At 45.3% G+C, this 14,310-nt stretch overlaps 1 protein-coding gene across 1 annotated transcript; it reads left to right on the top strand.

Annotated features, from left to right (window-relative positions):
• Window positions 1-11,110: 11,110 nt before the first annotated feature.
• DYNLL1 (dynein light chain LC8-type 1) lies at window positions 11,111-13,615 on the top strand. Its single transcript, XM_019977927.2, has 3 exons — window positions 11,111-11,266; window positions 11,472-11,609; window positions 13,188-13,615. The coding sequence occupies exons 2-3, from the start codon at window positions 11,478-11,480 to the stop codon at window positions 13,323-13,325; spliced, it is 270 nt and encodes an 89-aa protein (XP_019833486.1). The 5' UTR covers window positions 11,111-11,266; window positions 11,472-11,477; the 3' UTR covers window positions 13,326-13,615.
• The last annotated feature ends 695 nt before the right edge of the window (window positions 13,616-14,310 follow it).

The following is a 14,310-nucleotide window of genomic DNA, read 5'->3' on the forward strand; positions in this document are numbered from 1 at the left end:
TAAAGAATCCTGGTTTAGGGTACCATTAACGATAATTGATAGCTAGCATCATTGACCTTTGTTGTGGTGGTGGTTGTTTTGGTCGCTAAGTTGTATCCGACTCTTTGCAGCCCCATGGACTGTAGCCCACCAAACTCCTCTGTCCATGGAATTTTCTAGGCAAGAATACTGGAGTGGGTTGCCATTTCCTGCTCCAGAGGATCTTCCTGACCCAGGGATCAAACCCATGTCTCTAGCATTGGCAGGTGGATCCTTTTATCTCTGAGCCCCCAAGGAAGCCCTGCCAAGTCCTTTACCACTTTCTTTATTTTTTATTTATTTTTATTTTTAAAAATATTCATTATTTGACTGTACTGGATCTTAGTTGTGGCACTCAGGATCTTTAGTTGCAATATGCAGGATTTTTGATAATGGCATGCAAACTCTTAGTTGCAGCATATGGGATCTAGCTCCCTGACCAGGGATTGAATCTGGGCACCCTGTATTGGGAGCATGGAGTCTTAGCCATTGGACCACCACGAGATTCTCTAAATCACCTGCTTTATATGTACCATCTCAATCTCCACATAGTCTTTGAGAAACAAGGACTATTACAATCCCCATTTCACAGATGAGGAAACTGAGGCTCAGAGGTAGAGTCACTTACACAAGGTCAGACGTCTTAGTAGGGGCAGGGTAAGGCTGCACACTCAATTCTGCCTGTCTTCAAAGTCTGCACTTTTAGTCTCTCCTCTAGGTTATTCTGCTTATTGACTGGGAGCTGCTAACTGACTAGGCCTCTCTGGATGTGCCTAAATTTATCTGCTGCCCCCATGTACAGGAGGCTGAGCAGTCAGGCCTTGGAGGTATCTGCCCATTCAGGCGAGGCTTGGCTATGGGCCAGAGGGAAGTGTTTTGTTCCCTGAGTTGTCCCAGGTCTGCCTGGCTTCATTCTCTCTGCACTGCAGTACAGTACTTGGCTCCAAAACTCAGTTCCCCTGCCAGTACCAGGGTAGTGCCAGCCCTTCTTCATGGGGAGAAAGGTTCTAGATTGAGACCTAAGGCCTTGCACACTCTCCCACAGAGCCCCTCCTTTCTGAATAGGGGTTCTTGAATCAACTCTGGGGACTACAAGGTCATATTCTTCACACTTCCTTTCAGATAAGGGAGTGCTGGAGCTGCTAGGTTGGTGACAGAACTCACAGTCCACGGAAAGGGCTTGAGGTCCCAGAAAATCTTGAAAAGTGATTGCTGGACAGGGCTGGGGATAGTGTGTGGTCCCAGGCCAGTGGCCAGGTGGAGGTGGAGCAGGTTGTGGTTTTGTGTCACCTATTTTGGGAGGGTTGAGCTCCAATCCCTGCAAGAAATCCCTCAGTGTGCTTGTGGACAATTCCAAAGGGCTTTTTGAGGGCCCTGGAAAAGTCTGGGGACTAAAGTACAAATGAAATCTGTTCAGAGTAGAGCAAGACAGTCAAGGACCAATCTAGGGTCAAGTTTGAGAGGAAACAATGCTGAATTAGTTTGAATTATTATTTCTTCCATCCACCCAACATATATTTAGGGAGCTCCTGCCAGGTGCCAGAGATGCTGGCTCCATTTGTCTTGGGTGGGGGGTGGGGGCAGCTCAGAGGCTCCGTCTACTATGTGGGACTGTGGATTCAAACCGAGCAGGGCTCAAATCGCCTGTCATTTTCTACTGTGACTTTAGGCAAGGGACTTCACCTCTCTGAGCCTCATTTTCCTCGTCTGTGTAAGGCAGAGACCAATGGCTCTTGCCATCTGCCTCATAGAGTTGTGAGAAGTCAAGGAGATAATGTGTCCTAGATGCTTGGCACATAATAAGGTCTAAGTCAGCAGTAGCTACCATCTTTTGGACCTTGGCTAGGTCTTTTTTTTTTTTTTTGGCTGTGCTGAGTCTTAGTTGTGGCAAGCAGGATCTTTGCTGCAGCATGTGGGATCTAGTTTCTTGACCAGGGATGGAACCCGGGCCCCCTGTATTGGGAAGCTCAGGATTTTAACCACTGGACTACCAGGGAAGTCCCTTGGCTATGTCTTTAAGATGTATTCTTTAATATAATCCTTGCTACCACCCTACAATGAAAGTATTGCTAAGTCGCTTCAGCCATGTTCAACTCTTTGCAAGCCTATGGACTGTTGCCCACCAGGCTTCCCTGTCCATGGGGATTCTCCAGGCAAGAATACTGGAGTGGGTTGCCATTTCCTTCTCCAATGAAGGTATTATCTCCATTTAAAAATCAAGGAATTCCCTGGTGGTCCAGTGGCTAAGACTTCAGTGCTCCCAATGCAGGGGGCCTGGGTTAGATCCCTGGTCAAGGGACTAGATCCCACATGCCAAGACTAAGACCTGGCGCAGACAAATAAATATATATTTTTTAAAAATCAGGAAACTATACCTCTGAGAGGTTAACTAACTCATAGGAGGACATACAACTTAGGTTTTTCCCAGGTATGTCTGATTCCGAAGCCTATGCTCTCAGTTTTGCCTCCCTCTAAATATGATTTCCGGTAGGAAGAGTAGAAAATGCATGTTTTCAGGTTCAGAAGGCTTCTCAAGAAAATTTAGCAGCTAGGAGTGGAGTAGAGTGAGTTGCCCAGGTATGCAATGCTATGGAATCCCAGATGGGTCAATTTAGTAGGACATGGTGAGAGAATCTTGCATTCATTCCAGGAGTAGAGGTTATTGTAGAGCAATTGTTCTTTATCCTCCTTGGGTTCTGAATCCTTTTGTGCCTCTGATGGAAGGTATAGATCCTCTTCCTGGAAAAATGCTTGTGAGCACAACACATATCTTGTGCATAACTCCTGGGGACTTGTGAAACCTTTGCAATCCATACGTGGACCCGCCCCTCCTTAAGAACTCTCCTCTAGGGCAGTATTGCCCAAGTGTGGGACACATATCACTAGTGGGGTCCCAGGTAAGCTCAGCACTATGAGGACAAACCTTTTATATTCTTTTAAAATTTAATTCATTAACTTTTGGCTGCACTGTGTCTTCGTTGCTGCACGTAGGCTTTCTCCAGTTGTGGTGAGCAGGGGCTACTCTCTAGTTGAGGTACATGGGCTTCTCATTGTGCTGGCTTCCCTTCTTGTGGAACACTGGTTCTAGGGCACATGGGCTTCAGCAGTTGTGGCCTATGGATGTAGTTGCTCCATAGCTTCTGGAATCTTCCTGGACCAGGGATTGAGTCTACGTCCCCTGCACCGACAGGCGATTCTTCATCACTGGACCACTAGGGAAGTCCAACATTTTCTATTTTAATATTATTTATATTTTATAGTTATCTTTTATTTATAATGAATGAGACTAGTTTTCCATTTATGGAATGATCCAGATTTACCTTTTAAAAATACGCTTATTAAAAATAGAGAGTTCAGCTAAAGAAAAAATGTTGAAGAAATAACAACAGAAGTAGGGTGCAGGTGTGCTAAAAATCATGAGGGTAAAAATCATAATTTAGGATATGTCTCAGGGGTTTCTGTTTTGTGGAATCATAGTGGGTTTACTGTAGCATCATCTGAACTTCCAGAGGTCTGTGGAAATGATCTATTCCTGGGCTCTCTGCATCTGATGACATGGTGCTGATAAACCAGAAATGCTGTTGAGTCCCCACTTTCTTGCCTTCTCATGGAACCCCACCCTCAGCCCCCCAAGCCCTGGGGCTTGTGATGAGCTGAACCCTCCCTGCTGCCAATCAAAACTCCATCAGATACTGTCTTCATGTAGCTCTGAGTGCAGGCATTTTGGTGCTGTACCCACTCATTTATTCAGCATATATTCAGCAAACATCCTATGGCAAGTAGTCAGAATAGGCCACACTCCATTTATTTCCAGAAAGTGTGAAATCTCCAGCAGCCAAGGGTAAATAAAGCCAACCTGTGTGATGTGATGGAAAGAGCACTAGGTTTAGAGTTAGATCAGATCTTCAAAATCTGGTTCCATAACTAACTCACTGTGTAATCACAGGCAGGTCCCTTCATCCCTTCCCTTCTGTGGTGTCTTTTCTGACATCACTTCTGATACCATGTTTGTTTATTTATTTTTTTTGCTGTGCCATGGGGCTTGTGAGATCCCAGTTCCCCTACCAGGGATTGAACCCACTGCCCTTAGCAGTGAAATTGTGAAGTCCTAACCACTGGAACCAAAAAGCCTCTTGATGAAAGTGAAAGAGGAGAGTGAAAAAGTTGGCTTAAAGCTCAACATTCAGAAAATGAAGATCATGGCATCTGGTCCCATCACTTCATGGCAAATAGATGGGGATACAGTGGAAACAGTGTCAGACTTTATTTTGGGGGGCTCCAAAATCACTGCAGATGGTGACTGCACTCATGAAATTAAAAGACATTTACTCCTTGGAAGAAAAGTTATGACCAACATAGATAGCATATTGAAAAGCAGAGACATTACTTTGACAACAAAGGTCTGTCTAGTCAAGGCTATGGTTTTTCTAGTGGTCATGTATGGATGTGAGAGTTGGACTGTGAAGAAAGCTGAGTGCCGAAGAATTGATGCTTTTGAACTATGGTGTTGGAGAAGACTCTTGAGAGTCCCTTGGACTTCAAGGAGATCCAACCAGTTCATTCTAAAGGAGATCAACCCTGGGATTTCTTTGGAAGGAATGATGCTAAAGCTGAAACTCCAGTACTTTGGCCACCTCATGCGAAGAGTTGACTCATTGGAAAAGACTCTGATGCTGGGAGGGATTGGGGGCAGGAGGAAAAGGGGACGGGAGAGGATGAGATAGCTGGATGGCATCACGGACTCAATGGAAATGTGAATTTGAGTGAACTCCGGGAGATGGTGATGGACAGGGAGGCCTGGCGTGCTGCGATTCATGGGGTCGCAAAGAGTCGGACATGACTGAGCCACTGAACTGAACTGAACTGAACCACTGGATCACTGAGGAATTCCCTGTTTGTTTTTATAACATGAAATACTTATTTCTCCACATCACTTCTCCAACAACAACTAGATATCCAACAATTCCATTCTGACACTGATTCCCAGTGTCAGTACAGACCCACAGGCTAAAGGCACAGTCCCTCAAGAGTGTCCCCACTTCAGACGCCAGCTGCAAACAGTGTTCCCAGGTTACCCTCACTTTGCCCAGCTAACTACAAATTTGGGTTCCCACAATCGCCTCCTCAGGTTTGATAATTCTCTAGAATGACTCACAGAACTTAGGAAAGTACTCTACTTACTATTACAGATTTATTATAAAAGATACAACACCGGGAACAGCCAAATGGTGGAGATGCATAAGACAGGGTATTGGGGGATGGGGTGGTACAGAGTTCCCATGTCTTCTCAGGGTGCGCCACCCTCATAGCACTTCATGGTTTTGGAGTTTGTATGGAGAATTCAGTACATGGGCATGGCCACTGGTGACTGAACTCAATCTTCAGCCACTCTCCCATCCCAGGAAGTCAGAGATGGTAAGAAGGGCAATGGGATGTGGGAAGCAAAACAGGGCTGAAAGTTTTAACTCTCTGATCACATGGTTGTTTCTTTCCTCTGGTGACCAGCTATCCAGATATCTGAAACTATATGTATATCTGAAAGCATCTTGCCCCTCTCCTCACAAAGAGTTACCATATTACCTAAACACCAGTGTAGTTGATAGGGGCTCCTTATGGTAACAAATGATGCTCTTAGCACTAAAGTATTTTTAAAGGTTTTAAGAGTTCTGTACCAGGATCCTTGGACAAAGACCAAATACATATATATATATATATATCAGTTCAGTTCAGTTGCTCATCTGTGTCTGACTCTTTGCAACCCCATGGACTGCAGCACGCCAAGCTTCCCTGTCCATCACCAACTCCCGGAGCTTACTCAACCTCATGTCCATTGGGTTGGTGATCCCATTCAACCATCTCATCCTCTGTTATCTCCTGCTCCTCCTGCCTTCAGTCTTTCCCAGCATCAGGATCATTTCTTCCCATCGGGTGGCCAAAGTATTGGAGTTTCAGCTTCAGCATCAGTCCTTCCAATGAATATTCAGGACTGACTTCCTTTAGGATTGAATGGTTTGATCTCCTTGCAGTCCAAGGGACTCTCAAGAGTCTTCCCCAACACCACAGTTCAAAAGCCAAAAGCATCAATTATTTGGCACTCAGCTTTCTTTATAGTCCAACTTTCACATGCATACATGACCACTGGGAAAACCATAGCTTTGAATAGATGGACCTGTATTGGCAAAGCAATGTCTCTGCTTCTTAATATGCTGTCTAGGTTGGTCATAACTTTCCTTCCAAGGAACAAGCGTCTTTTAGTTTCATGGCCTCAGTCACCATCTGCAGTGATTTTTGAGCCCCCCAAAATAAAGGCTGTCACTGTTTCCATTGTTTCACCATCTATTTGTCATGAAGTGATGGGACCAGATGCCATGATCTTAGTTTTCTGAATGTTGAGTTTTAAGCCAACTTTTTCACTCTCCTCTTTCACTTTCATCAGAGGCTCTTTAGTTCTTCTTCGATTTCTGCCATAAGGATTTCTGCCATAAGGGTGGTGTCATCTGTGTATCTGAGGTTATTGATATTTTTCCTGGAAATCTTAATTCCAGCTTGTGCTTCATCCAGCCGGCATTTCGCATGATATACTCTGCATATAAATTAAATAAGCTGGGTGACAATATACAACCTTGACATACTCCTTTCCTGATTTGAAAATAGTCTCTTTTTCCATGTCCAGTTCTAACTGTTGCTTCTTGACCTGCATACAGATTTCTCAGGAGGCAGGTAAGGTGGTCTGGTATTCCCATCTCTTTCAGAATTTTCCACGGTTTTTTGTGATTCACACAGTCAAAGGCTTTGGCGTAGTCAATAAAGCAGAAATAGATGTTTTTCTGGAACTCTTGCTTTTTTTATGATCCAACAGATGTTGGCCATTTGATCTCTGGTTTCTCTGCCCTTTCTAAATCCAGCCTGAACATCTGGAAGTTCACGGTTCAGGTACTGTTGGAGCCTGGGGGCACAGAGGCTCATTCGTTGTGGCTCATGGGTCCTAGAGCGCAGGGTCCCCAGTGGTGGTCCGTGGGCTTAGTTGCTCTGAGGTACGTGGGATCTTCCTGGACCAGGAATTGTACCTGTGTCTCCTGCATTGGCAGGCGGGTTCTTATCCTCTGTGCCACCAGGGAAGTCCTGCACTGTGTTTTAAGAAATGAATTTGTGACCAACATTTGAAAATGATGTATTTATAATAAAAATAATTCCAATTTCTGGTCTCTCTTGAAAATCAGATGATTTAGCAAAACTGGGTCAATATTCCCAAGTGGCAACGTGACACCTTTATTTTTTTGGCCCCACCGCTTTCAGGATCCCCGACCAGAGATTGAACTCATGCCCCCTGCAGTGGAAGTACAGAGTCCTAACTGCTGGACCACCACGGAATTCCCTGCTTGGCACCTTTAAACAAGTTTTTCTGTTTGCCACAGCCCCCTCCACTCCCTATTCTACCTCCTTTCTCAGCTCATTCAATGTTACCTGCTTGCCCCCTATGATGTTGGAAAGATTAGGTTACTGTGAACCAGAAACTTGAGGATGGGGCTGTAACTTACTCTGGGTGAATATTTCAAGCATCCAAATCCTGCACAATATATTTCATTTACAACTAGGAGATATTTATTGCCTGCCTCAATAAATATCCTATAAGCAGATAGGAAATGAGAAATGATTTTGCAAAAATAAATGGTAAAGGAATGAAAAAGGCAGTTGGTTCCTAGAAACAATAACCCCCAAAAGATCTCTTGGGGTTAAACACAGGCCAGAAAAGCATGAGTGTCTGACAGTGCTCTTCCTTCAATTAAAAGGAAATAATTAGGGTCAAGAGCTGGTTGAGATGGGCAAAAAACACAGGAGACTCTAGGGAAGGCAGGCACTATAAATGGGAAAAAACCTATAGGCATTTATTGAACAAATGCTCTTATCTGTTAGAAAACCTTAATATCATCCCATTTCAATCTCCTTTTCTTCAAACTGTAAGAAAAATGCACAGTCTCCTTAGCTCCTTAGCTAAATGTATTAGAGTAATATTTAAGTTAAGAGAATGGATTTTAGGGTCATCCAGACCTGGAATTTATTCATTAAATAGCAGCTTGAGCTTTTAATGAAAGTCAGTTTTCTAATCTGTGAAATGGGGAAATAAGACTTGGTATTTTTAAAAAATATTTATTTATTTGACTGTGCTGGGTCTTAGTTGCAGCACTCGGAATCTTTAGTTGCAGTATGTGGGATCTAGTCCCCCAGCCAGGGATAGAACCTGGGCCCCTGCACTGGGAGCGCAGTCTCTGCCACTAGACCACCAGGGAAGAACCAAGACCTGGTATGTTTAATTCAATGCGTATCTAAGTCAATGCATGCTACGTGGCAGACGCTGAATTCGATGCTGAAGATGTAGCAGTGAACAAGACAGGCAGGGACAGATAGATAATAACCAAGCAAATAAATACATGAGATAATTCACGTGAATTTATTCTGAAGGAATAAATGAGGCAAGTACCATAGAGGAAATAAATAATAGTTATTTCAGTAGAGAGTAACTGAATGTGGTGGTAGAGGGTAAGTAGAGATGATTCCCTAGGGAAGGAGGCATTTGAGCCTCCTTCTACTCAAATCTAAATGAGCAGAAGTTATGGCAAGAGGGAGATAGGAGCAAAGGGGTCCTAGGCACAGCTGTTGTGAACAACATCTGAGTGAATGCAAAGCACCGGGTGGCAGGCAACCACTCAATACACCGCGGCTGTTCTATCTCATCCCTTTAACAACTCTCAGCTCCTCTGTTTAAACAAGGAGAATCTGGCCAAACCATAGATCACAGGGAGTAAAACTATGTCTATGAAAAGTAAAGGGCCCCAAGAGAGATTCAGGCTCTGGCATCATAGATTCCTTAGCTCTGAATCATACACCCAAGTCAGGTAGAAGCACTAACCCAGCCTCCCTCCTGTTGCCAATTCAACTTCTTCCTCAAGAGTGACACCAGGTAGAACTACATTAAGTCCTCAAATAAATAACCCCACCATTGGAAACCTGAAACTGGGAAAAGCCTCCTAATTTAATTGATAAGCATGTGTCCTACCAGAGTTTCTGATTATTCCCACCTGTTTCTCTTTGACTCTTGTGTGCCTTTGATTAAATTGTAAGGGGCTCTGGATTCCCTGCTGGTTCAGATGGTAAAGAGTCTGCCTGCAGTGCCAGAGACCCAGGTTTGATCCCTGGGTCAGGAAGATCCCCTGGAGAAGGAAACAGCAACCCATTCCAGTATTCTTGGCTGGAAAATCCAATGGATGGAGGAGCCTGGCGGGCTACAGTCTATGGGGTCGCAAAGAGTCAGACATAACTGAGCAACTTTACTTTTCTTTTTTTTTCCCCCTGGATTAATGAGAGTGGGTGGTCAAGTAGAAACAGGCAGAAATATAAACAGAAAGCTTTGGTTACATGGTTAAACTGGTAACTTGTTTATGAAAGTTGAAAAACACATTATAGGCATTGAAGTGTTAGTTCAAAACCTTGTCATGACTCTTGGGACGGTTCCCTAAGTTGACAGTTATTGGCAAAATTCTTCCAGCCCTTGCCATGTGCAGAGTACTTCAAATGCATTGAACGAAAGCATGAAACCGATAGTCTCTCAGTCGTGTCTGACTCTTTGTGACCCTATGGACTGGTAGCCCTCCAGGTTCCTCTGTCCACAGAATTATCCAGGCAAGAATACTGGAGTGGGTAGCCATTCTCTTCTCCAGGGGATCTTCCCGTCCCAGGGATTGAACCCGGGTCTCCCCCATTGCAGGCTGATTCTTTCCCGTCTGAGCCACCAGGAGAGCCTATAAACAAGTTACCAGTTTAACCGTGTAACCAAAAGCTTTCTGTTTATATTTCTGCCTATTTCTACTTGACCACCCACTCTCACTAATTCAGGAAAAAAAAAAGTGAAGTCGCTCAGTCGTGTCTGATTCTTTGCGACCCCCTGCTATGTGCAGAGAACTTCAAATGCACTAGTTTATTTAATACTCCCAATATATCTATGTAGTGGTTTCCTTTTATATTTAGTCCCTTTACAGATTAGAAACCCCGAGGTCCAAAAATCTAGTAAGATGACAGGGCTAACATTTAAATATTTAAAGCCAGACTTGACCCTGCTCCCAATCCCCCACCCCAAGTCCTTCTTCTTCTTTTTTTTTTTTTTAAACCATTAAGTGGTTAGTCTCCCTAAACCAGAGGAAATACCTGAGGGATGCCTTTCTATTTATTAGGACACCATGGCCCTAGAGGTAAATCGCCACCAAGAAACTCCCACACCGGAAAGACTGCCTCATCAGAGCAAAAAGCCCTACCCTGGTCACACCCCACATCAGCACTCCCAAATCGACCTAGAGGGTCCCCCACCCCCTTAAAGGAGATCAGCATTGCCCAGCCGGGAGACCCCACTCTTGGGAATAATCTTTAATTTATAAGGAAGCCCTCTTCCATTCCTGAGGATCTCCGACACCCCCCACCCCCTACATTTCAGAGGCGGTCCGGCTGCATAATTTGCATGGCTCAATGCAATATCAAAATGTGGCGTTCCTTGTTTTAAAAAAAATTAAAAAGAATTTCAACAGTGAGACAGCAGAGCATTAAACCAAACCCTAGGGCTTCTTTTCTGAGACTGCACCGATCACTTGCTCACGAAGTCCTCCCAGCTTAAGAGATACCCTTTTGTGAAGGGACTGACTACCTCAGTCGAAAGGGTAGTTCTTTCTGACCTGGGGAGGGGGGGGGCGAGGGGGCACGTAGAATACGCAACTTCCAAAGACTGTCTTTATTCGCGAATGCATCCTGGGACAACCTCCGAAAATTTGTAATCATTTCTCTCGGCCGTAGCGGAAGCTCCCTTTCCATCATCTCTCTAGTCTCGGGTACGTCCTCGCCACCCCGCCCCTGCACCATCTTCCCGATGTTCGGGCCTCACCTCGTGCGGCCCATTGCCGGGGTAACCGACGCCTAGAGCGGTGCATTGTGGTCTGCAACAAAATGCAGGAGAAAGACCCTGAGGGAACCATTGAGTCTATAGGCCAATGGGAGAGTTCTAAGGGTTGCGTCAAGCCAATAGGGACGTTCGGCGGGGGCGGGGTCGACGGGAGAAGGGCGGGGCTTAGGTACTAGGCGGCGGCGGCTGGCGTGGGGCTCCTTAGATGCGCCACGGCTTCGGTAGCGACCGCCTCTCTACGCGGGTGTGAGCTTCGCCAGCCCCTCCCCCAGGAGACCGTTGCAGTCGGCCAGCCCCTGCTCCTTGGTGAGAAACTCAGGGGGTTCCGCTCTCCAGCTTCGTCCCCTACAGGACTTCTCCCGCCTTCTGTTCGCGCGGCTCGCGCTTCCTGAGAAGTGGGGTGGGGGGCATCGTCCCGGGGTGGCGTGGGGCGGGCGGAGTGGACCGGGGAAACTGCGCCTGCAGCCCATACTCCTAACTCCTCATCCTTTGCCTTGGCCTCGCCCCTCAGGTAACCATGTGTGACCGAAAGGCCGTAATCAAGAATGCCGATATGTCGGAGGAGATGCAACAGGACTCGGTGGAGTGTGCTACTCAGGCATTGGAAAAGTATAATATAGAGAAGGACATTGCGGCCCATATCAAGAAGGTGAGGACGGGGCGCGGGCGGGGGCTCGGGCAGTTTGCGCACTGTTGGGGCAAGTCACAACTTCCTTCCCCTCTATAATGCGTCCCCAGAGCGCTGGCAGAGATCCTTGGGGGCACGCAAGGTGGCGCGGTGTAGAGGTTTCCAGAAAAGGACGCAAATGAATTTTGCACTTCTCTTGAAGATCGGCCCCTAAGCGCCCGAAGTTTGTTTTTTTTTTTTTTTTTCTTTTTTTTTAAAAACCCAGCTCCACGGGGAAAGCGCCACCTAGCAACGGTTTCTAGGATCAGGGAGCAGCGGTTCCCCCTTCTGCATGATTGCTGCGCCCAGGATCCATCTGGGTGTTGGAGAGGGGGGCGCTGCGTGGGTGTTTCCAGCAGGGTCGGAGGGAGATCTTGCCAGCCTCCAGTGGGGAGTCAGTCGGCAGTTGAGGGAAAGTGGGTGGTGGTGGTTGGGGACTGGGTTGGGGGATTGGTAAATGGCAGTCTGTAGAAAGCTGGCAGGTCTGCCAACTTCTCGAGCTGTGTTTTCTAGAAGGGAAGGAAACTGGCAGCCTAAGTCGTGGGAGGGTTCCAGTCGAGAATGAGAAGATGAAAGATTTCAGATGGAACAGAAATAAATACCTTTTCTGACAAAGGCAGCAACAGCAGTGCGTTTGTCTAGTCTATAAGAATGTATTCCCCTTAATCTGAAAGACGTTCCCACTGTGTACAATACAGTAGTAGCCAAATTTCGCGTAACTGGCCAGACACTTCTCATGCATTTATAGAGAAAGATTTCAGAGAAAGACTAGCTTTGGCCCCTACCTAGAGTTACCTAGTGATGAAATTAACATAGGCATTCTAGTTCCTAGAGCTTCTGGGGGTGGGGAAAAATAGGGAAAAGTTATTAGTGCAATTTGCTAGCCTTGAGGACCAGGTGGTAGGGTAGATTGGCACCATCAGGATAGATGGGGGAAGAGGGCTGTTGGCAGTAAAGATAAAATTTGCCCAGGTGGCTGTCAGGTTCTTCTTCCAGCTTTCTTTTTACAGGGACAGTGGAGCACCAAGTGTCTTGTCCTTTAAATTTTGATCTCCAGTGGTTTAGCTGCTCACTGAGGCTCTGTTCTTTCGGAAGCCTTTTGTTTTCAGCAATACTAAAATGAGTTACAATGGCAATATTTTGGGCTAAATACTATTCTCTTGGATTTGGGGGTACATGTCATACACTAGGATAGCTTAGTTCTTTTAGAGATAAATACTAGAGGGTAAACTATAACTGATGTCACCTGCTGTCCCTGAATATTATAGAAGTTAGAAGGTGTAATTACCATGATAACAAAGCACTCTCAGAGGCTGCCCTTTCTGACTTTTACCTCCCCAGCCCCCATTCCCAGTTTAGCTCAGACTGCAAGTATGTTTGCATTAATGCACTATGTAGGCGATTTGGAGCTGGGGAACATTCTTTCATTTTAAGAATTTGCAGATGCCGAAGTTCCTCCTTTCTGCTCCTACGGGCTCTGTTTAGGAGGCAAACTCTGACCTCAGGTTTAGCACTAAAATTCTGTGTTTTTTCTCCACCTCCCCCCCCCCCCCCTCCCAGGAGTTTGACAAGAAGTACAACCCCACCTGGCACTGCATCGTGGGGAGGAACTTCGGTAGTTATGTGACACATGAAACCAAACACTTCATCTACTTCTACCTGGGCCAAGTGGCCATTCTCCTGTTCAAATCTGGTTAAAAGCATGGACTGTGCCACACACCCAGTGATCCATCCAAAAACAAGGACTGCAGCCTAAATTCCAAATACCAGAGACTGAAGTCTTCAGCCTTGCCTAAGGGAACATCTCCATCTTTGAACCTTTGTTGTGTTTTGTACAGGGCATTCTCTGTACTAGTTTGTGGTTATAAAGCAATTAGTAAAACAGCTTACATTTGTATTTATTTTCTATTCCATACCTCTCTGCCCCATGTTTTTTCTCTTCAAAATCCATTCCTTTAAAGAAATAAATCTGTTGAAGTGTGCGTTAATTACCGTTTGTTCAAATAATCTATTGAAGATGGCCTATTACTTGATCTTGGGTAGGTTGGTGGGGGTGATTCCTTGAAGTTTTTGTGGAATGTAATAGACTAGCCTATTCAACACTCTGGAGTTTCATTCTTGCCCAGCCTGCTCCTGTTGTACATGGAAGAATACTGCTCAGAAGTGCATGTTGAGAAATGCATGGCAGAGAAACTCGTACTCCTAACCTGATAAATACATTCCTTAAGTGCTCCTTCTGTGGTAACTGCTATAGACTGTTCTAGGCCTTAGGTCTCAAGAGAAGATGAATGTGTCGTATAACTCCTTTAAGTTTTCTGTGGCTGTAAAATGGAAATAAGCTGGTGAGAAAGTTGGGCTAATGAGAAATTTGTTGGGCTGTAGACATTTACCCTCCCCTGCCTTGGCCAAAGTATACTCTAGAGATTAAAGGTGGTCTTAAAGGGAAAAAGCTTTTGAGCAGCAGTCCTCCATGTGATTCTAATAAAGTCTGCAGGAATTTAAACTTACAAGCCTGCTGTGCTGTGCTTTTTAACTAGCCGTGTTCACATGTGAGTTGAAGCTTTCATTAAAAGGCCCAATTAAAGTTGTGGATAAGTAAAGTTTTCCTGCTATCAGTTTTAGGAAGACAGATCTCAATAAAAGCAAATAAAGCAGACAGCTTTTGTAGATGAAATGATCCAGA

Source organism: Bos indicus, chromosome 17 (genome assembly GCF_029378745.1).
Source record: "Bos indicus isolate NIAB-ARS_2022 breed Sahiwal x Tharparkar chromosome 17, NIAB-ARS_B.indTharparkar_mat_pri_1.0, whole genome shotgun sequence".
Taxonomy (NCBI): Eukaryota; Metazoa; Chordata; class Mammalia; order Artiodactyla; family Bovidae; genus Bos; species Bos indicus.

Excerpts from the sequence above, each read along its gene's own strand:
- DYNLL1 (XM_019977927.2), top strand. The coding sequence starts at position 11,478 with ATGTGTGACCGAAAGGCCGTAATCAAGAATGCCGATATGTCGGAGGAG. Across the intron at positions 11,610-13,187 it reads TTGCGGCCCATATCAAGAAG|GAGTTTGACAAGAAGTACAA; the intron begins GTGAGGACGGGG and ends CCCCCCTCCCAG.